This window comes from Lepidochelys olivacea (assembly GCF_965140295.1).
Source record: "Lepidochelys olivacea isolate rLepOli2 genome assembly, chromosome: 7".
In the NCBI taxonomy this organism is placed as follows: domain Eukaryota; kingdom Metazoa; phylum Chordata; order Testudines; family Cheloniidae; genus Lepidochelys; species Lepidochelys olivacea.
In genome coordinates, this window is record NC_140417.1 from 57,483,286 (window position 1) to 57,507,425 (window position 24,140).

Genomic DNA, 24,140 nt, shown 5'->3' on the forward strand with positions numbered 1-24,140 from the left:
TAACTACACAACTTCTCTCTAGCTCACCAGGCAGACACACAAGATCTGAAAGAGATTTGGTCATGAAAAGAGAAAGAACACGTAAGAAATTACAGCACATCATCTTGTCTACCAGAACAATAGTACTTTACTGAGAGTGGCATTTAAGCAGTATGGACACTTCCCATGGTAGAACATGCTCACAGAGGTGTAAACCTAACTGTGATTTGCAATTAAAAACAAAAACAAAACCACCACCACACACACAAACTCCGAAAGAACATGAAGGGCTGCCTTCTGGGAAGGATTATTCCTAGTAAAAGTTACCAAGAGATAGAATCATAGAATATCAGGGTTGGAAGAGACCTCAGGAGGTCATCTAATCCAACTCCCTGCCCAAAGCAGGACCAATCCCCAATTTTTGCCCCTGATCCCTAAATGGCCCCCTCAAAGATTGAACTCACAACCCTGGGTTTAGTAGGCCAATGCTCAAACCACTGAGCTACCCCTCCCCTCGGACTCAGGCTGCAAAGCTCCAGTCTGCCTCTTGCCAAAGTTGGGAATGTTTAGATCTTCTGCCCCATCTCTACTCATTCACTTTGTAATGGCTGCCAATGACAGTTACAGTAAGGTTCCCCATATTCCCTACTGATTAACCTAGCAGGCACCTCTCCCAATTCGTTGCCACCCCAAAGTACTGCAGTTCCAATTCCACTTCAAGCTCCAGTTAACAGAGACACTTGGTTCTGCATATTGCCAAGCCAGCAGACTGATAATTAGTTTCCTATGAAGTTGTTTTAAAAACTTTGTGAAGAATAACACTGGGGGCACGAATGCAGAGGGCCAATGAGGATGGGTCCAGTATCTTCTGGATCATCCCGCCTACCCACTGTTGAAATCCCTTGCTGAGTTCCTGTGATCCAGCTGCTAGTTCGCACCCTGACTGCTGGATGAGGAGCCAGGTGGTGAAGGTGAGTGAGCTGGCAAGTATCACTGGGGCCCAGGGAAGAGAACCAGCAAGGAGGTGGATTGTGCTGAACAAGGGAGCGGGGTGAGTAGCACTGGGGAGGCAGGTGGTAACAGGGAAGGAGTCAGGAAGCAGGGGGTCCATTATGGGCCTTTGCAGGGCTTGGGTCTGTTGTAGGGGAGGAGAGAGGAGTTGGAGCGGACGGTTGGTATGAGAAGGGGGGCTGTGCCAATTCTCACTATACTGAGTGCCTACCCAAAAGCAGGCTGAGGCAGAGTGACAGACTCCGCACCCTGATGAGGGGGCAGAGCTAGGTAGCTGCCTCTGATGGGGCTTTATATCTTCTGGATCTGGTTAAGATTCTGCAGCTGTACTGTCCATCCAGACCACACCTCACTTGTTTTACCCCACTCGATGGACATGCATCAGGGCCACGTTCTGGCTCATCACTAACACCGAGCCCTTGAATTACACTTTTCACCTGAGGCCCTTTATGAACAGATACATGGAAATGAACAGAAAAGCTTTACAAAAGAATCATACATAAGTTGATCAAATCTGGGAAGCGACGCTTAAATGGCCCATTTTCCAATGACCGTCAGCAAAGCACATTGCTCTTTAAGCTAAGAAAGTTCAGCTTGGCCTTTAATATGTGTAGCTGATTCTCTCAGATATTCCTGGGTTTGGCACCAATAAAACCACCTCGGAACGCGGAGCTGTGAAACAAATTACTTTGGGTTGCAAAGAATCGATTGACTCAAAGGGAAGCTTCCACTCAGCGGACTAATAAAGCATCGGAAAAGCAGCAGGCCTCAAACTGCACATATTAAAGCAAGGTGAGAGAACACAAAGGCAGAGAAAGCAGAGCAGATCACCGCCGAGTATGGGAGGGGGCGGAGGAGGGTGTTCTCTGTAAACCAACCTGCAGGCATCCCCCGACGTGGACAGAGGGGAAAGAGGGGGGAATTTTTCTGACAGGGGAGAAGGGCAGTCTAGGTCACTGTCTTTCTCAACTGAACAGAGTGGTGCCCGCAGCTCTTTTCCTTTCAACCTCACGGAGGCACTGTCCTCAAATACGTCGTCGTCCCCCATGTCATCAGAGCAGAAGCCAGGGCTTTCTACCAGCATGCTGGAGGACTCTGCAGTTTGGAAGTGGCTCGGATAGCTCTCTAGTTCATGGAACTTATGCAGGCTGCTGGCACTTGAGCTGTGGGAGAAGGAGAAGAGGTAGTGCAGCAGCTTTTTGCTTCTTGATGATGTCTCATTGTCCACCTTGTCCTCCAGGAGAGGTATATGCACCGCACAGTGGTTCTTGGCTACTCCCGAAGCGCTCACGTAAGTGGTGGAAAGAGATGGCATGTAGGAGTGCTTAGAATTGCTAAAAGAAGGCCTGAGATTGAGCGATTTCTTCTCTTTCTGATTAAATCTGTTAATCCTTAAACACTGCTCCTGTGGCGGGGTCAGTTTGCTTTCAGAGCACGTTCGCTCCCCATACTTAGAGCCCTCCATGGTGCTCTGTGACTTCTGGTCCATGTCGTTGAGGGACTTGGAGAATTTAAGAGCTCGGGTGGCTTTTGCATTTTTAGCAGACTCGAGCACATGGACCCAATCCTGCCCATGGGAGTTTCTCTTTGATGCCTGTAATGTGTCCTGACAGAGTATTGTCACTGTGACCCCTTGTGTCAGAGAATTCTGGCAGTGAGGATTTTTCAAGACAACAGCAGACTGCACTGGACTGTGATGACAACATTCAGAAAACACTGCACTGGAACTGCACGCAGAACAGTGGAATAAAAGCACAGAAAGTAAGAACAATTATACAAGAGAACACGTATAATCAAAGTGAAGAAACAAGAATTATGGCTAGTGTGGGGATGGTAAACACAGCAAGCAAACAGTAAGTGGATCCCATGGAGCAGCACTAGACAGTATTTGAGAGAAATGAACGGGACATTTAGAATTGGAGCCCTAGATCGCTTACTTCCTGGTGTACATGATTTTTTCATAAACTGGTCTTTGTACAGGCCCTACGGCAGCTCTACAAACAACGTATGTTACCTGCAGATGTCCTGATTGGATGGTGTAACAGAAGTCCGAGAGAAGCTATGAGGAGCCGAAATGGAGGTTGGACTGCCAGCCTGCAACAAGAAATCACAGGTCAGCTTTTATGTAGTGCCAGTCTTTAGTATTAAACACAGTTTCTGGGGGCAGGTACTGCATCAGATCCAATGCTCTTGGGTTAGTTGTAGATGTGTGAGGCCTGTGGAGACAAATACTGAATGTCAAAGAGCTTAGTTTGAATAATGAGCATACACCATCACAACCCTTGGAAGAGGTCATAATATACCTGGAGCACACCTCTTAACACCAAAATGCAGCCTTCTCTGGGTTGGAACCTGGCAGCTTTTAAACTCTGCAAAGAACAACAGTTCAGGAAATGAAGAATGCCATATTCATTCAAAGGAGGAATTAGACAGGGAGAGAGTATTTACCTAATTAGGATTTAGCTAGCACACAGGAGCTAACACTCCTATTCGAAAATACCACGGGACTTTTAATGACAACAAGAGGCCAAGGCCTTGGCTTTCCAAGAGTCAGACCATCAACAGTTCAGTAACCCAGACACCATACTGGGGCATATGTTCAGAACCAGATCCCAGGAAAGAGCGCCCCATGCTGAAATCAGACCCCTCCCTGATGTGCTCTTTACACTTTGAGGTTTTACATTCTGGGTTTACACTGACAGAGCCTCCCATCTGTGCAGAGGCAAAGCCTGGTGGTGCTTAGCTCGTGGAGACCCGACAAGATCACAGCCTGAAATGGAACAGCTGAAGAATCCAGAGTTCTGCTTACCCAAATGAAAAATAAAGATCATCCATCTGGGCTGAAATAATAGGTTGAATCTCAGGAAAAGCAACAGATTAGACTGTGGAATAATCAACATGAGGAAGTAGCAGCCACTCCAGTATTTGGTACATTTAAAACTGGAATGGAGAAAAAACTAAACAGAAAAACAGTATGGAGTAATCCTGCCCTGGCAGGGAATAGGAATTGGTGAATATGAAATGTTTCCACCATTCTGAAGTTTCCTGTGAATCTTTAGATGAAGGAATCAGCTATGTGTAACCTCTATGTACATGGGTAACCTGTAGGCAGGCTCCCCTATGTTCCATGGCTGAAGAATTTGCTGTGTATTTTCCCCCTTGCTGCAGATTTGTGCTCTAGAGTCCCAACTTTTATTTAAAAATAAAATTATGTTTCTAGCCATTTTCGTTGCAACACAAAGCTTGAAAACCTGAACAGTGCATTGTCATCTGCTGAGTCTACAGGCAGCCCAAAAAAAGAGTTTTGAAAGGAGCTAAATGCCCCATTCATCTCAATAGGGTGCTAACTCTGAAACCGAAGGATGACAATTTAAAATGACTGCACTAATGCTTTCATTGCTGAACCTTTAGCAGAAACATCCAGCTAATATGCTTGACCACAGTGCCAGACTGCCTCATATTTCTACATTTCTTCAGCTACCAGATGTCTCAACTGCCCCTTATCCAGCTGCCAAAACTCAAGCTTCCCAATGAAAACTTTTGCAATGCAGTTCTGCAGGGTCAGTGTAAAAATCTTCGGCATAAAAAACTGAAAATGTGGGACTGAGTTAAATACACAGAATTTACTATCAAAATATATAGCACAGGGGCTACTGTACTGAGTGTAATATTCAATTTCATATTTAATTTATTAAAAGTCTCTGTGGTACATTTAAATGAAGTTGCCACAAGGTTTAGGAATTTTGCTGCAGAATTTAGGTTCAGCTTGCCACAGAGTATGCATGACTTTGCTCATAGATAGATGGGTATCCTCCCAGAGAGAGTCACCTATAAAATAATAATCACAGAAAACATCAGGCCAAAATCTGTTTGAATTATGTTAAGGGTGTGACAAACTAACTGCATCATCAACAGTGATCAAAGGGGGAAGGATGGTTGGCTTACAGGGAATTAAAATCAACAAAGGGGGTGGATTTTCAGCAAGGAGAAACACACACAACTGTCACACCGTAGCCTGGCCAGTTATGAAACTGGTTTTCAAAGCCTCTCTGATGCGCAGCACGCCTAGCTGTGCTCTTCTAATCTCACTGGTGCCTGGCTGCTCAAAATCGGCCACCAGGAGATTTGCCCCAACCTCCCACCCCGCCGTAAACATCTCTCCCTTACTCTCACAGATATTATGGCACACACAGCAAGCAGCAATAACAATGGGAATGCTGGTTGCGCTGAGCTCTAACCTAGTCAGCAAACAGTGCCAGCGAGCCTTTAAACGTCCAAATGCACATTCTACCACCATTCTGCACTTGCTCAGCCTATAGTTGAACTGCCCCTTACTACTATCCAGGCTGTCTGTGTATAGCTTCATAAGTCACGGGAGCAAGGCGTAGGCTGGGTCCCCAAGGATAACTATTGGCATTTCAACATCCCCCAACGGTAACTTTCTGGTCTGGGAAGTAAGTCCGTTCTTGCAGCTGCTCGAACAGCCTTGAGTTCCTAAAGATGTGAGTGCCATCCCACGTTGATGTTGGTGAAATGTCCCTTGTGATCCACCAGTGCTTGCAGCACCATTGAGAAGTACCCCTTGTGGTTTACGTACTGGCTGGCAAGGAGGTCCGGTGCCAAGATAGGGATATGCGTTCCGTCTATTGTCCCACCACAGTTAGGGAACCCCAATGCAGCAAAGCCATCCAGTATGACCTGCACATTTCCCAGAGTCACTACCCTTGATAACAGAACATCAGTGACTGCATTGACTACTTGGATCACAGCAGTCCCCACAGTAGATTTGCCCACTCTAAATTGATTCCCGACTGACCGGTAGCTGTCAGGCATTGCAAGCTTCCACAGGGCCATCGTCACTCGCTTCTCAACTGTCAGGGCAGCTCTCATCTTGGTATTCCTGTGCTTCAGAGTGGGGGAAAGAACTCTCAAAGTTCAAGGAAAGCGGCCTTACGCATGCGAAAGTTTCACAGCCACTGTGAATCATCCCATACCCGCAACATTATGCGGTCCCACCAGCCTGTGCTTGTGTGACGGGCCCAGAATCAGCGTTCCACTGTATCAACCAGTCCCACTACCACCATGATGTCCCAACTGCCACAGCCCGTGCTTTCTGGAACATCTGTGTCCATGTTCTCCTCACAACATCCTCGTGCTGGCGTCTCTTAGGATAATGCGCGAGGTGTTTACAATGCTCACAACAGCAGTGGCGAGCTGAGCAGGCTCCATGCTTGCCATGCTATGGCATCTGCATGGGTAACCCAGGAAAAAAGGCTTGAAACGATTGTCTGCCATTGCTTTCACTGAGGGAGGGAGGGGAGACTGATGACATGTACCCAAAATGACCCGTGACAATGTTTTTGCCCCATCAGGCATTGGGAGCTTAACCCAGAATTCCAATGGTCAGCTACCCACAGTGCACCACTCCATGAGTTGATGCTAGCCACGGTATTGAGGATGCACTCCGCCGACTTAATGCGCTTAGTGGGGACATACACAATCAACTGTATAAAATCGATTTCTAAAGATCGACGTCTATAAAATCAATCTAATTTCGTAGTGTAGATATATCCTTAGAAAACCTTAACAGCGTAGCTGCTGCTACTTACTCCAGCTTTAATACATCATAGTATGTCTCTAAGTATTATTAGTTAAAACATGTACAATGGCTGCTAGTGTTTTTCAAAAAGAAAAGGAGGACTTGTGGCACCTTAGAGACTAACCAATTTATTAGAGCATAAGCTTTCGTGAGCTACAGCTCACTTCCTCAGATTCATATCGTGGAAACTGCAGCAGGCTTTATATATACACAGAGAATATGAAACAATACCTATTCCCACCCCACTGTCCTGCTGGTAATAGCTTATCTAAAGTGATTTCCAGCACAAATCCAGGTTTTCTCACCCTCCACCCCCCCACACAAATTCACTCTCCTGCTGGTGATAGCCCATCCAAAGTGACAACTCTTTACACAATGTGCATGACAATCAAGCTGGGCTATTTCCTGCATAAATCCAGGTTCTCACATCCCCCCACCCCCATACACACAGAAACTCACTCTCCTGCTGGTAATAGGTAATAGGTAATGGACTACAAGCCGTCAAGAACACTATCCCCGATAATGTCACGGCTAACCTGGTGGCTGAACTTTGTGACTTTGTCCTTACCCATAACTACTTCACATTTGGGGACAATGTATACCTTCAGATCAGCGGCACTGCTATGGGTACCCGCATGGCCCCACAGTATGCCAACATTTTTATGGCTGATTTAGAACAACGCTTCCTCAGCTCTCGTCCCCTAAAGCCCCTACTCTACTTGCGCTATATTGATGACATCTTCATCATCTGGACCCATGGAAAAGAAGCCCTTGAGGAATTCCACCATGATTTCAACAATTTCCATCCCACCACCAACCTCAGCCTGGTCCAGTCCACACAAGAGATCCACTTCCTGGACACTACAGTGCTAATAAACAATGGTCACATAAACACCACCCTATACCGGAAACCTACTGACCGCTATTCCTACCTGCATGCCTCCAGCTTTCACCCTGACCACACCACACGATCCATCGTCTACAGCCAAGCTCTGCGATACAACCGCATTTGCTCCAACCCCTCAGACAGAGACAAACACCTACAAGATCTCTGTCAAGCTTTCTTACAACTACAATACCCACCTGCAGAAGTAAAGAAACAGATTGAAAATAAAGAAAATAACAGAACGCCACTAGCCGTCACCTTCAGCCCCCAACTAAAACCCCTCCAACGCATTATTAAGGATCTACAACCTATCCTAAAGGATGACCCAACACTCTCACAAATCTTGGGAGACAGGCCAGTCCTTGCCTACAGACAGCCCCGCAACCTGAAGCAAATACTCACCAACAACCACATACCACACAACAGAACCACTAACCCAGGAACTTATCCTTGCAACAAAGCCCGTTGCCAACTGTGCCCACATATCTATTCAGGGGACACCATCACAGGGCCTAATAACATCAGCCACACTATCAGAGGCTCGTTCACCTGCACATCCACCAATGTGATATATGCCATCATGTGCCAGCAATGCCCCTCTGCCATGTACATTGGTCAAACTGGACAGTCTCTACGTAAAAGAATAAATGGACACAAATCAGATGTCAAGAATTGTAACATTCATAAACCAGTCGGAGAACACTTCAATCTCTCTGGTCACGCGATCACAGACATGAAGGTCGCTATCTTAAAACAAAAAAACTTCAAATCCAGACTCCAGCGAGAAACTGCTGAATTGGAATTCATTTGCAAATTGGATACTATTAATTTAGGCTTAAATAGAGACTTGGAGTGGCTAAGTCATTATGCAAGGTAGCCTGTTTCCTCTTGTTTTTTCCTACCCCCCCCCCCCCCAGATGTTCTGGTTTAACTTGGATTTTAACTTGAAGAGTGGTCAGTTTGGATGAGCTATTACCAGCAGGAGAGTGAGTTTCTGTGTGTATGGGGGTGGGGGGATGTGAGAACCTGGATTTATGCAGGAAATAGCCCAGCTTGATTGTCATGCACATTGTGTAAAGAGTTGTCACTTTGGATGGGCTATCACCAGCAGGAGAGTGAATTTGTGTGGGGGGTTGGAGGGTGAGAAAACCTGGATTTGTGCTGGAAATCACTTTAGATAAGCTATTACCAGCAGGACAGTGGGGTGGGAATAGGTATTGTTTCATATTCTCTGTGTATATATAAAGCCTGCTGCAGTTTCCACGATATGAATCTGAGGAAGTGAGCTGTAGCTCACGAAAGCTTATGCTCTAATAAATTGGTTAGTCTCTAAGGTGCCACAAGTCCTCCTTTTCTTTTTGCGAATACAGACTAACACGGCTGCTACTCTGAAACCAGTGTTTTTCAAAGCATTCTTGACTGTATTAGGTTTTTAGTTATGCTGACATCACAGCACATATCCTACATGTAAAAGACCTCATCACTAACTCCAGTTTTACATGGTTTTACTGCATTGACTTCAGTGCACTTGCTCCTGATGATCACCAGCTTCTACAATCAGATCCAGAGCACCTAGAATGAATACTGGGAATTAAATTAGCAAACTGCTCCATATTGCCATAGCTGTGTACCACAATAACTCAGAAGAAAGGTCAGCACATAGTGAATAGTGTATATCAACATTCCAATCTGATGCAATTCAGCAGGGTCAGTGTGTAATCTCCAGTGTTGTTACTCAGGTAATCACAGTGAGTTTGAACCTGATAATCCCTTGAAGCCCAGTTAGTTCTGGGGTTACTATTAGAAAGAAGCCTGTGATAGCCTGTCATTCTAATTCTTTTTTCTTCTATGAACAATCCTGTTAGCAAAGGAACTCAGCACCATTTTTACAGTAATGGCTGCCCACAGCTAAGTGCTGCACATCTTACCAGTCACATCCCACCCCACCAAACCCAAAACAAAGCCATTTTCTTTGTTGTGCATGAAGTAGATCTGGCTATGGCTAAGGAATATTCCTAATTATCTACTCCTCTGAGTAGGTGACTGTGCATACAGTTACTGTCGTCCCACTTAAGGCTGTGCTTTGGTAATAGTAATTATCCCTAACTTTAAAGAACAGCTCTTGTCATATTCAAACAAAATGATCAAGTTACTCATTGAAGACACAGATAAAAACAAACCCAGCCCCAGGGTAATTCATCCATTGATTAAAAATGTGGTAGGAAGTAGGTGAAGTTTTTTTCCCACACCTGCCAATGCTGCAATAGTAGGCAAAAATCTTAGTCCTTTTTATTATTTGTGTTACAGTAACACTCAAAACCTGAATGGAGAATGGGGCCCTAATGTGCTAGGTGCTGTATATATCTATGGATATAGATATAAAGACATTCCTTGCTCTAATCTAAATAGGAAAAATACAGACAAAGAGTTAGGGAAAGGAAGCATCATTACGTCCCTGCTTTAGAGATGAAGAACTGAGGCAAGGAAAGATTAAGCAACACAGAAAGCTACAAAGAAAGTATATGACAGGGCCAAGGATCGAACCCAGCTCCCCTGAATTCCAAGTCAGTGATTATTCACAAAACCTTTAAAAAAACCAAACGAACACTCTGCATTGTGATACTTCTAAACTTCTGAACTCCTGATTGTACGGGATGGGGTGTAGATGGTTTGACCTATTGGTCATGGCTGGGCTGGTGTCCTCAAGGCAAGGATGCCCACGAGGTGGCAGTCAGCAAGCAGGGATCAGATTAATCACTAGAGCCAGGATCAATAGGCAAGAGTCAGGGTCATAGTCAGGCCAGGGTCAGAGCCGGAGATCAAAGGTAGTTACTATGTTGGAATCAGGAGGCAAGAGTCAGGGTCAGGGTCAGACTGGGGCCGGAAACTGGATTTCAGAAAGCAAGGTGAGGTCTGGAGTTGCAGCAAGTCAGAAGTTTGTGTAGTTGCTCAGACAACTTCCTGGGACATCCTCTACGGTTAAACAGTGAGCATGGCCAACCGAAGGCTGCAGGATGCTCTTGCTCTGGTCCCTCTGGGCAGTATTGCCTGCAGCGCTTAATGGCACTGCATGGCCTCCTGGGGGAACATCAGCTGTCCCACACGCTACAGACCTAGGTACTAGTCCCACGGATCCATACGCTCACTATGGAATCCTTCATGGGCAAAATTCCTATTGAAGCCAACGGGGCTTTTGCCTAAATAAGTGCCTCAAGATTTGGCCCCCAGTGTAATATGCCACAGTGATGAGTACAGTAGAAATACAAAGGTTAGACAGATCATCAAAGAAATATTTAGACTCATCATCAGGTTTCAAACTTCACAACAATCAACATATTTCTAAATGCCAATGAGCAATTCTAACTCTCTGTTCTAAGAATTACCATGAAACATGCAGCAACTCGTGAGTAAGGAAGGTAGAGGAGGTTTGTGTTAAACCCCAGGGATACATTCATAAGTTATTTGGAGCCACTGCAGAATAAACATAATTGCTTGGCTCAGTCCGGTGCTGTCAACACCTCGCCTTCATGAGCATGAAATGCATTCACAGCTTATTTGAATACAGCAAAACACACAAACAAATTGGCTGAAAACTCTAGTTATGGTTCAAGCCCCAGACACTGTTCTGTGTCTTTTCCCAGTGTATCTGTACAGTGCCTAACATGATGGGTACCGATCTTCGTGGCCCCACAGTATGCCAACATTTTTATGGCTGACTTAGAACAACGCTTCCTCAGCTCTCGTCCCCTAACGCCCCTACTCTACTTGCGCTATATTGATGACATCTTCATCATCTGGACCCCTGGAAAAGAAGCCCTTGAGGATTTCAACAATTTCCATCCCACCATCAACCTCAGCCTGGTCCAGTCCACACAAGAGATCCACTTCCTGGACACTACAGTGCTATAAACAATGGTCACATAAACACCACCCTATACTGGAAACATACTGACCGCTATTCCTACCTACATGCCTCCAGCTTTCACCCTGACCACACCACATGATCCATCGTCTACAGCCAAGCTCTGCGATACAACTGCATTTGCTCCAACCCCTCAGACAGAGACAAACACCTACAAGATCTCTATCAAGCATTCTTACAGCTACAATACCCACCTGTGGAAGTGAAGAAACAGATTGATGGAGCCAGAAGAGTTCCCAGAAGTCACCTACTACAGGACAGCCTAACAAAGAAAATAACAGAACGCCACTAGCCATCACCTTCAGCCCCCAACTAAAACCCTTCAATGCATTATTAAGGATCTACAACCTATCCTGAAGGATGACCCAACACTCTCACAAATCTTGGGAGACAGGCCAGTCCTTGCCTACAGACAGCCCCCCAACCTGAAGCAAATATTCACCAGCAACCACATACCACACAACAGAACTACTAACCCAGGAACCTATCCTTGCAACAAAGCCCGTTGCCAACTCTGCCCACCGTGCAAACTGTGCCTAATCACATCAGCCACGCTATCAGAGGCTCGTTCACCTGCACATCCACCAATGTGATATATGCCATCATGTGCCAGCAATGCCCCTCTGCCATGTACACTGGTCAAACTGGACAGTCTCTACGTAAAAGAATAAATGGACACAAATCAGATGTCAAGAATTATAACATTCATAAACCAGTCGGAGAACACTTCAATCTCTCTGGCCACGTGATTACAGACATGAAAGTTGCAATATTACAACAAAAAAAACTTCAAATCCAGACTCCTGCGAGAAACTGTTGAATTGGAATTCATTTGCAAATTGGATACAATTAACTTAGGCTTGAATAGAGACTGGGAGTGGCTAAGTCATTATGCAAGGTAACCTATTTCCCCTTGTTTTTTCCTACCCCCCCCCCACCCGACGTTCTTGTTAAACCCTGGATTTGTGCTGGAAATGGCCCACCTTGATTATCATACACATTGTAAGGAGAGTGGTCACTTTAGATAAGCTATTACCAGCAGGAGAGTGGGTTTGTGTGTGTGTGTGGGGGGGGGGGTGTGTGTGTGTGAGAAAACCTGGATTTGTGCTGGAAATGGCCCAACTTGATTATCATACACATTGTAAGGAGAGTGATCACTTTCGATATTGGTGATCACTTTAGCTATTAGCAGCAGGAGAGTGGGGTGGGAAGAGGTATTTTTTCTTGCTTTGTGTGTATAAAAAGATCTTCTACACTTTCCACAGTATGCATCCGATGAAGTGAGCTGTACCTCATGAAAGCTTATGCTCAAATAAATTAGTTAGTCTCTAAGGTGCCACAAGTACTCCTTTTTTTTTTTTTTGCGAATACAGACTAACACAGCTGTTACTCTGAGATCTTCAGTTGGTGTCCCTTGGTGCTACTGCAATTAAAAAAGAATAAGGAGAACTCGTGATGCACAGTGTTATACGTCCAAAGACTTCCCCTCCCGTTGCTTGGAGTAGCTAACATAAATACAGGTGGCCTCCAAGTAGACTGGGGCATAGGAGTGCAAGTTGAAAGGTTGTTTTCAAGGGCTCAGATACCATAGTGCTGGATAATACAATAGCAGGATTGAGCATTAAACACAGGGTCCAGTCCTGTAAACCCTTACTATCAGGCATAGGTCCTTTTAACTCTGGTAAGAAGCACTACATCCAGCATGTACTGACGGAAGAGTCTGTACCTGAAATAAATGCCTTGCAGAGATGGAGAATAGTCAAGAACTAAAACAGGAGACCATAGCAGGATAGCGGGAATAACTCAGTCCCACTGCCACAGGAAAATCAGTATCTACTAAGTGTGCTCTGAAGTCATTGCAGTCGTAGTATCTTAGGACTGGACTACACTTAAAATTTAGGTCAACACGAGGGTATAAAAAACCACCCCCCAGTGTCAAAGCTTTGCCAACCTAACTCCTGGTGCAGACGCAGCTAAGTAGGCGGAAGTATGCTTCCATGAGTTCAGTGAGATGATGCTCCTACACTGACGGAAAGACCTTTTCCATCAGCGTAGGTTGCATCTACACGTTTTGCTGGCATAGCTACGGTGCCGTAGCTAAGCCAGTATAGTCCCTGTAGTGTAGCCATGGCCTTAGACTATCATTCCTGTCTTTTCAGGGAAGCAGGGCAGGGATTTAGACATCTAATGAAGAAGGAAACACTACATTAAAATAGCAAAAATAAACCGGAAACCTTCAGGGAAGTTAGCTTTACACTGTACTCCTGGCAGTGGTTCTGAAGTAACAGACTTTTCTGGAGTGGGTCACTGGGAGACTATTTTCCACATTTGCTCCTTTCCATACTGTACAATCTACACATCTAAGGCTAAGCACTCTCCTTGAAACTGGAAATCAGACTGAAGTCAGCTTGCACTCAGGCTTCCCAAAAGGAAACCCTACTGAAGGATTCTGGAGGGAGCTTATTGTGGTGATATCCATTTATAAAGCACTAGGAAGTGGGCCATTTATCTTTCTAAAATCTCCCAGGGCATAAGTCACCATCTTCCCAGGGTATAAGTAACTCCGATTAAAGTCCATGAGAACTACTCATACTCTACAGGAGGAGAATTGGACCCTCTGTCTTTCAAAATACACTTCTTGGATGAGGGAGTATGAAAGGAGAGAGAACTCTACTCTTCCCCTGCTGCTTCCCCCACATTTCCCTTTTGAAGATGCTCTTCCTAGGGGCATAAACAATGAAGTTAATATGGGGAATCCAGTGCCTGAGTGCAGAGCACCAGAGACTGAGGGGATTATTCGACACATGTAAGCGTATTATCACATGGCGCTTGAGCACCAGCTTACATGCCTTTGGGGGAAAAAAAAAAAAAGAATATACAAACATTTTAATCTTCACATTATAGATTTCTTCCTGCCTGCTTTAGCAGCTACTGTCCCACTAGTTCTAAAAAAACAGGTTTTTTTAAAAAGGCATCCACACATACAAACCCAACACCCACCTTTTTCCAGGGCTCAGGTACTTGAAAAGAATACTTTTGAGTAGCAGTTGTTTTCAGTAAGACTTGGTCATCTGATGGGATATAAGAGAAGCTCAGTGATTGAAAAACCTGGACTGCATTTCTATGGACTAGCATTCATTGAATCCACCAAAGCTTTAGGCAACAGTGCATGTGTGTATTCATATACTTTTCTAAATCTGTTCCAAGCTGATGAACAGCTGAAATGGATTTTAAATTTCATAGCGAGCTTAGGCTACCACTTTGTATCTGCACTGGCTTCCATTCAGCCCGAGAATAAATTTAATACATTACAGTGTGCCCTTGCTCAAAAGCTAAAGCTGTACAGAGCTTCAGAAAAGACACAGTATTTACATTTTTTAAAGAGCGAACTTTTGATTTCTTTGCTTCCATCCCAGTATTACCATTTTCAAAGATTACCCTTGAAAGGACTATAAAGGAGAGCATCCCCACTGCCTTAAAATTATCCCTCCAGACAAAAGACACAGCACATAGATGACCTGGAGATATTTCCATATATTACATCAGCCATTTCAGGCTACATCAGATACTTCAAAGCGAAACACTATGGTTAATTTGAGGAAAACTGTTTACAGACTAACTTCATTAGTGACCTAATTTAATCGTCTCATTAGTAGAATTCCTTTGTTTGAAGTCAGAAACCCTGAATCGCAAATACAGTAAAAACCTTCCTTGAACTACTGTGCACCATTGACTTTATTTCAGGGTACTAGATATCTGTGTTTAGTAGAAGAGGCTTCCATGAAGTTTAATTACTTTCCTATCTCGCTTGTCTGAAAGGCAGTTATTCATCAAAGGTGGTTTCTAGACAAAGACCTACAACATTGGTTTAATGTAAGATAATGAAATGATCAGAATCTGGCCCACTTATTCTGTATAATTCATAAATAACTCTATTCCAGTTAAAAGAAAAGGAGTACTTGTGGCACCTTAGAGACTAACCAATTTATTTGAGCATAAGCTTTCGTGAGCTACAGCTCACTTCATTGGATGCATACTGTGGAAAGTGTAGAAGATCTTTTTATACACACAAAGCATGAAAAAATACCTCCTCCCACCCCACTCTCCTGCTGGTAATAGCTTATCTAAAGTGATCACTCTCCTTACAATGTGTATGATAATCAAGGTGGGCCATTTCCAGCACAAATCCAGGGTTTAACAAGAACGTCGGTGGGGGGGGTGGGGGGGAGAGGAAAAAACAAGGGGAAATAGGTTACCTTGCATAATGACTTAGCCACTCCCAGTCTCTATTCAAGCCTAAATTAATTGTATCCAATTTGCAAATGAATTCCAATTCAACAGTTTCTCGCTGGAGTCTGGATTTGAAGTTTTTTTTGTTGTAATATCACAACTTTCATGTCTGTAATCACGTGGCCAGAGAGATTGAAGTGTTCTCCGACTGGTTTATGAATGTTATAATTCTTGACATCTGATTTGTGTCCATTTATTCTTTTACGTAGAGACTGTCCAGTTTGACCAGTGTACATGGCAGAGGGGCATTGCTGGCACATGATGGCATATATCACATTGGTGGATGTGCAGGTGAACAAGCCTCTGATAGTGTGGCTGATGTTATTAGGCCCTGTGATGGTGTCCCCTGAATAGATATGTGGGCAGAGTTGGCAACGGGCTTTGTTGCAAGGATAGGTTCCTGGGTTAGTGGTTCTGTTGTGTGGTATGTGGTTGCTGGTGAATATTTGCTTCAGGTTGGGGGGCTGTCTGTCGGTAAGGACTGGCCTGTCTCCCAAGATTTGTGAAAGTGTTAGGTCATCCTTCAGGATAGGTTGTAGATCCTTAATAATGTGTTGGAGGGGTTTTAGTTGGGGGCTGAAGGTGACGGCTAGTGGCGTTCTGTTATTTTCTTTGTTAGGCCTGTCCTGTAGTAGGTGACTTCTGGGAACTCTTCTGGCTCTATCAATCTGTTTCTTCACTTCCGCAGGTGGGTATTGTAGTTGTAAGAATGCTTGACAGAGATCTTGTAGGTGTTTGTCTCTGTCTGAGGGGTTGGAGCAAATGCGGTTGTATCGCAGAGATTAGTGGAGTTACCTCACACAAACAGCCGTGAGATTGTAATCTGGTCCTCTCTATATTGATTCCTATTACAAATATTCACATCTCATCTTCTAGGTGGCCTAACTAGCTCAATGTGCTCGGAAATGCTGCTAATATTTCATTCAAAACAGAAAAGGAAAGATTCAAGCTAAGATTCACTTTAAGGGATCAGAGCGGATTTCAACGGAATGCTCTAAATCAGTGGTCTCCAACCCTTTTACGCACAAGGTCACTTTTTGAATTTAAGTGCAACCCAAGATCTACCCAACCCCTTCCTTGAGGCCCTGCCCACTTCATCCACCCATCTTTCCGCCGCTCGCTCTTCTCCACCCTCACTCACTTTCGCTGGGCTGGGTCAGAGGGTTGGGGTGCAGGAGTGGGTACAGGGTGCAGGAGGGGATACAGGGTGTTGGCTCCAGGAGAGGCTCAGGGCTGGGGTGCGGGCTCCCGCCAAGCGGCGCTTACCTTGGGCGGTTCCCGGGAAGCGGTGCAGAGAGACTAAGGCTTCCTTCTTGCCCCAGCCCCATGCCGCTCCTGGAAGTGGCGGGCACACCCCTGTGGCTCCTGGGGCCGAGAAACGTGGCTCCGCATGCTGCCCTCCTCGCAGGCACCACCCACGCAGCTCCCATTGGCCGCAGTTCCCCATTCCTGGCCAATGGGAGCTGCGGGGGCAGTGCTTGCAGGCAGGAGTAGCGCGTGGAGATGCCTTCCCTTCCCCATTCCCCAGGGCATGCTGGCCACTTTTGGGAGCAGGGTGGGGTCAGGGCAGGCAGGGAGCCTGCCTTAGCCCTTCTGCACCACTGGACTTTTAGCGGCCGGAGATTACAATCTACCAGTTGATGACCACTGCTCTAAATACTGTACAGAGAAAGCAGAGAGGGGCCTGGACAAAAGCCTCGCCCCCTAGTGGGCAAATGGCTACACAAACCCAAGCATTTCCACATGAGGCTCCTCCCACACCTTGTCCCTTGCTCTCCTTCTGCTGCTCCTGGCAGGGTTCCCTAGCCCAGTGCTCAGCACCCTCTGCTGGCTAGATGCTGATCTGGGACTTTGGCCTCCTGAAAACAACCCACTCCTTTCCCTCCAGCTCAACACAGGAGAGGTGGGCATGGGAGGAGGACGCACAATAAGGTAGCAAGTTTATTATACTGCAGCACGCACCCCTGAAATGGTGAATGGTTTTGAATCAAGGCTTAAGGATAATACCAAGCATAAGTAGCAGGCAGCCAGATCTGGGCCTCAAGAGAACAGTTAGAACTGTGAGCCACTGCAGGAGACGTGCGCATTGTTTCTGTTCACATACATTTCAACATTTGTGGTGACCCAGTGCATAACTGATCAAATGCAATGTTTGCTATTTCAGTTACATGGCTGCTCTAATGCAGTACAGTGTCTGCAAACTCAGAGTGCTACACAAGGGTCAATAAAGGCAGCAAAGCATTTCATAATTTGAATAAATAGGTTTAATCTGCAGCGTTAGTTGGGTTACTATAAAATTTAAAAGCTGTATTTTAAAGAATCAAACATCTGAACAGACTTTTCATACAGGTTAAGCATTCTCTAAGAGTTCCGAGTTTAACATTTTTTTCCAGATTGACAAGGAAATTGCTTACGTCACCCCCCAACATAACACACACACACCCACCCCAAATTTTTCACCATGTAGGACAAGACTGAGGCTTGACTCCATTCTCTGCCTTAGGGTTGGAGGTCTGAGAAGGGGACATACACCTGAAGCCAAGCCCAGAGGGACTGTGCTGGAGGCAAGAACAGTGCTTCTGGGGGCACCAGCATAGTGGAGGCCTGAAAGACCACTGCTATTTTCTTTCATAAGGGGTTGCCCCAAGTGCTCCAATTTGTGCTATCCAAATGCCGCTGCCAGTACCAGAACAAGTGCACAGATCATGCATGGATGATGCAAGGCATGCAAAGATCAATTACTCTAGGTTTAATGCAAAGATGATGTCCAGCTCAGGACACTTATACGCTCAGTGTATGACCTTGTATTGGGGTCAATATGGGCGGCTGATGTGGAGGGATGGTAGAGCCATGTCTCTTGTCTCAGCTGCCTCCATTGCCTTTGTGGAATCTCTATCCTCTCCCTAAGTCAGACTACACTAGCCCTTGCATACCAGGAATGCGAGGACCAAGTTTGTATCGTTTTCCTATGAAGGGATGCCTAGGCACCATCTAGTCCTTTGTGTAAACAGGCGGATGGTTTTACCTATTTTAATAACACCAAAAGTAAGCTACGGTTACACACTCATTAAGGGCCTGATCCTGCATGAATGATGTCAATGAGCCATTGAATCCAATGGCAGCAAGACAAGGCCTTTACTGCACACTATTATAGAGCTGTTTCAATATACATTAATAGATCCAAAGGCCAGAAGGGCCTGCCCTGATCTTCTAGTCTGGTCTCCGGTGTAACACAGGCCATAGGATTTCCCTGAATTAATTCTTGTTTGAACTTGAGCATATATTTTAGAAAAACTTCCAATCTTGATTTAAAAATTGTCAGTGATGAAGAATCCACCACAACCCCTGATAAATTTCAATCATTAATTACCTTCACTGTTAAAAATCAGCTCTTGGAAGTAGGCATGATCACAGCCATTTTACAGATGGGGAAACTGAGGCACAGAGAAGTTACAAGATTTACCCAAGATATCACAGCAAATCAGCAGCAGAACTAGGACTTAAATTAGGTCTCTTCGCTCCCAGTCCCCCACTCTAACCACTAGACCATCCCCAGTCCTTGCAAATGTGATGCAACATCCACTGCTTTCATATTACTAAGGCAGCAATTCTGTAACCCAGTTACTCTTACACAACCAGCAGTCAATCCCACAACAAGCACACACATGAGTAAGTTTACTCAGTAGGATCAGAGTTTTTACAGAATCATACCGTGCATTGTTTGTGCAGTTATCACTTTCCATCGTATCCCTGCATAATATTTAGGCTTGACAAATTTGATTTTTTTTTAAATAACTTTTACAAATACAGATGTTTATTTCTAAGCATTTTTTTCTCCTTTTATTATTTAAATTTTCACAGTGGCGGGGAATTATGGGGGATGTCAGACAATGAGGGGCATCAGACAATTATTGAGTGACAGTAATCGTTGAGATTCAAAAACTTAAAGTTTTATAACTGTTAAAACACAAATAATCAACATCACATGTCAAAGGACACAAAACAAATATCCTTAAATCAAAGTTTGAGAAGGTCTCAGGCAGCAGCTTTCTTGCTTTGTCTATCTTCTACATTTTGATGATCATTGATTGAAATATTTTTTATATTGGTTTGTGTGTGTATGGTGAAATTGATGTTTACTGACATTTACTGATAAAAATGTAATCCTTCCAAGCCTAATAACATTCTTTATCTTTAGCGTTTTCACTTAAATCCACAAGACATCAAATACATCTGGGTGTATCAGCCAAGGCATGGACTAGAATGGAACTGCTTAGAAGCAATACAGAATCAAGTTCTGATCTATTACACCAGTGGTCCCTAAACTTTTTACCTTACACTCCCTGTTACCCCTGTCTGTGCCCCTCCTCACCCCCCGACCCTTAGAGCCAGGGCCGGGAGCAGGGCCGCGGCTCTGGGAGTTGGGGACGCAGACAGGGGGTACAGCCGGGACCCCAGGCTAGCAGCCGGGGGGGTCAGGAGTGGAGCAGGGTGGTACTCTCTCCCCACCCTCTTCGGGGGAGCTGGCCTGGGCTCCAGCCACCTCCCCCAACATTCCTCAGCCCCCCCTAGGGGGGCACACCCCACACATTGGGGACCTCTGCATTACACCATGAGTGACTGGTACTGTACAGAGGGACTTCAGGATTAATGATAATAATTTAGAAATCTACAGCCAATGAGGATAAGCTCTTAAATCAGCTGTATATTATTTGACTACCGCACATAGAAAAGCATATTAAAACATTAACAGTTTATGACTAATAAGTTTCCACTAGCCATAAATTAAATGTCACATGCATGAAATGACCTATAAGCATACGAAGGGCCTGATTTACTACTCTGTTACGTCAGTAATTCTACTCACGTAGTTACACTGGTGTAAAACTGATAAATCTGGTTCTAAATGTATAGTGCTCTTTCATCCATAGATCTCAATGTCCTTTAAAAGGGAGGTCAGTATCATTATCCCCATTTTACAGATGGGGAATCTGAGGCACAAGGCAGGGTAATGATTTGTCCAAGGTCACCCAGAAGACCAATGGCAGAAGTGGGAACAGAACCTTGTCTCCTGCATCCCAGTCCTGTGCTCTAGCCACTAGGAAACAATGGCTCCTAAGTACATGCCTAAGGCCTAATACAGTGCCCTTTGCAAGGCCAGACATTAAACTTGGAGTCAGGCCTATAGAATCAAGGCTATTAACGTGGAAAGCAACTTCTCGCGCTCTCAAAATTGCCAAATAAGCTTTTCTTCTGACTTAAGTAAAATTCTATACGCTTCACAATTTTACAAAAGAAATTTTTTTTTATTATAGCAAATCTCTCTCATAAAAGTTGCAATCTTCCGCTTTCTGAATTGTCCATTTGCTAATGAGTGGTGCTCATAACACAGCTCTCTTTGTGAAAATGACAACAGGATTTAGGATCCCACTGATCCCTGTAGCCTTTAGGGACTGATATGGCATTACTAAGGCACCCTAAACTTCCAGTGAAGTCCAAGAGAGTTTGAGAACGTCAAAAGTTCAAGTTTAGATGCTGAAAATACCAAAACATACAGAAAGCTCTATTCAACTGTTAAGATTGCTAAGGACAAATAATGTCCAATTCAAAACCACAAAAGCCATGCAACTATATATTACCATCTCATATATTCACACCCACCCACAATTCCTGGAACAAACACAGTCACCACGGAGACCCCAAGAAAACCTTTACTTTGCTTGGAATTCAAAGAAAACCAGGTCCAGGAACTGAGCACTGATGTGTAAGTAAAAAAAGAAAAACAATGTTTGGTTTCATTTCCGTTAGGTATGTGTCTAGTGCAGGCATCAGCCATTAAATGAATTTAGGTTTAATAGTTAAATAATATAACAAACAATGAAACAAACTGAATACCTGAAATTACAAGTTTGTGGAAATGATAAGTGCTGTGGTATGAACTACCTATTTAGCAATCCTGACAGTACACAGCACCCATTGTTCTATCATTGGGAAAAAATACCTGCTCCTGTGAATAGAAGAGGGCTGAAACCAAAATCCTGAATCCAAACACCCCTGAACTGTGGGGAATTTTGGACCCAGATCTCAACTTTGCAGCTGGCGCCTCTCTCTATTATGAGCAAACCAAAACAACAGACCAGATCACTCCTAAGCTTTGGGGACATTTACACCTGGAATTCAATTTTGCAACTTGGGTCCAGCTCTGCATGCACAACCACAACTGGCAGCTTTTCCAAGTTACCCCATATCTGTTTGTCCCTCTATCTGGGCATGTCGACACTCTGAGCTGGGGGTGTGATTCCCAGATCAAGGAGACAGACTCATGCTACCTCCAATTGAGCTAGCGCACTCGAATAGAGTGTAAACATGGCAGCCTGAGTGGAAGGACAGGCTAGCCACCCCAAGTACGTACACATTTGATACCCTAACTAGCCCTTCCTGCAGTTTGTGTCACAGTGACTACACTATATTTTTAGAGCATTTGCTCTAATAGAGTTAGAGTGAGTATGCATCCTCGAGCTGGGAAATCACACTCCCAGTTCAAAACATAGGCATATCCTTAGGTGCTGGCAGATGTTCGTGCACCTCTGTACTGATTCAGCTTCCACTGAATTCCATGGCAAAACTCATTTCTGTATTCTGCAACAGGAGCAGTTTTGAGACTTAAGTCTCAAGCACTTGTACAGTATGCATTGATTGCTCTGAATTCAGCAATATATAAAGACCTTCAAAATCAGCCTCTTGCTCACAAACACGTCTAGGGAGAACTTTGCCCCAATGTGAAGACTTTCATACTGCTTTACCACTATTATTAGAACTCTTAACACAGGGCTTAAATTGTGCAGAGGGTATTGTGTAGGCCTTTGGCAATGGACTGAAATCTATCCACAAGTGGCAAAGATATTTTATTGAGCAAAATAAGCTCATGTGCCTGTGGTTTTAAATCTTTATTACTGATGTAAGCAGAGTCTGAATGAGCTCTAGACATGACATCTAGTGATGAGCTGTGGAAGAGGATTTAAGAAGCTGATCTCGTTTGCATGGGCACATGCACCCTGCCTAGGTGCTCAGCATGATGGGATTGCTTGCCCAAATGATCACTTTTGGCTGGTGTTGGATCCCCAGTCTCTTTGTTATTGGGGCAGGAGTAATAAAGGATTGTTATCCTTGTTGATGAGAATCAAGGGCAGCAGAACTGTACTAGGCATTTCCCGCTCAACTAAACAGCACTTGCTAGGCAGGGGGCATGGGTTCCAATGCCCAGTGAGTTGAGAGAGGGTAGGGACAGGTACTTGTACCTGGTGGTGTGGGCCCTGCTTAAGGGTCTTAGGCACCATTTGACCCTTCCATTCCCCACTGTGTAATAAAAGAGTTAATTTAGGCTCAATTGAGAGTCTTGTTACACATCACAGAGCTGAAATCACTGATACTTAGGTCTGAGTATTAGACCTGCTTTGGGACAGTCTCTCTGATGCAAGAGACTGCCCGGTGTGCACCAGCAGTAAGTCTCCCCAGCTAACAGCTGAAATCACTGAGAGCTATGTTAAGTGGTGGGGCCTGAAGTCATCTCGACAATCGGCTGCCAGTGGAGAGGTGTGGCAAGGCGGCCGATGGAGAGGAGCGGAGCCCCGCAGAGCAGTGCGGCGATCAGCCAGCACGGCAGGTGGCGGAGAGGGCCAGAGCAGAGCCCTGCAGAGAAATGTGGCAATAGGGCAGTTGGCAGAGATACGCGGCAAGTGAGTGCCCGGGCAGAGGAGTGAGTGAGGTGCCTTCTTATCCCTCCACCGAGGGTGGGAGGTGAACTCTGCAGATGCACCTCTGAACTCTGAGTCTGCACTGACCAAGGACAGCAACTGTGAGTGGGGTGCAGAGAAGGGACGGGCACATTAAAGGGACTTTTGGTTGCTGGACTTAAGAACCTGAGGGGAAAGGACACCACCCAACTTACTTGGGGGTGGGTCTTTTGCTCATGGTTTATGTTTATGAACCCTGTTTGCGGTGTCTTCCCAAGTTAATGCTGGGTTACTTCCCTCCTTTTATTAAAAGTTTTTGCTACACTCAGACTCTGTGCTTGCGAAAGGGGAAATATTGTCTCTTAGAGGTGACAACCAGCAGTAAGGGCAACCTATAACATGGATGTAGAGTACTGTGTAATAACTAATTTAAAAAAAATTTATATATGAAGGCCTCAATTGTGATTTCACTATTCCAAATTCCTGTTTTACTCCTGATGTACATAAAACTGTAGAGTATATTGTAATAGTGCTTATCCCAGTTTTTAAAAATTAATTGAAAACTACATCCCTCAAACCAAGTGCCAAACCTAATACTCCCAGGCCCATGATGTGGGACTAAGAACATTTGGAAAAAGAAAACTGTCCACAGGTCATACAAGGGAACATGCAGACCATTAGACATGTGGGGCACGAATGTATGGATGGGTAAAGCAAAAC

The 24,140-nt window shown here is 44.8% G+C and overlaps 1 protein-coding gene across 3 annotated transcripts in view; it reads right to left on the minus strand.

Annotated features, from left to right (window-relative positions):
- MARCHF8 (membrane associated ring-CH-type finger 8) overlaps positions 1-24,140 on the minus strand; it is a 173,298-nt gene that overhangs the window by 10,555 nt on the left and 138,603 nt on the right. For 2 of the 3 annotated variants that reach the window (XM_084633907.1, XM_084633908.1), the window contains one exon: positions 3,005-3,084. In XM_084633907.1, the coding sequence (XP_084490033.1) occupies positions 3,005-3,084 (80 nt within the window). Of the gene's footprint in view, positions 1-1,868; positions 2,718-3,004; positions 3,085-24,140 lie in introns of all 3 variants that reach the window. The other variant, XM_084633909.1, reaches the window with a different exon arrangement.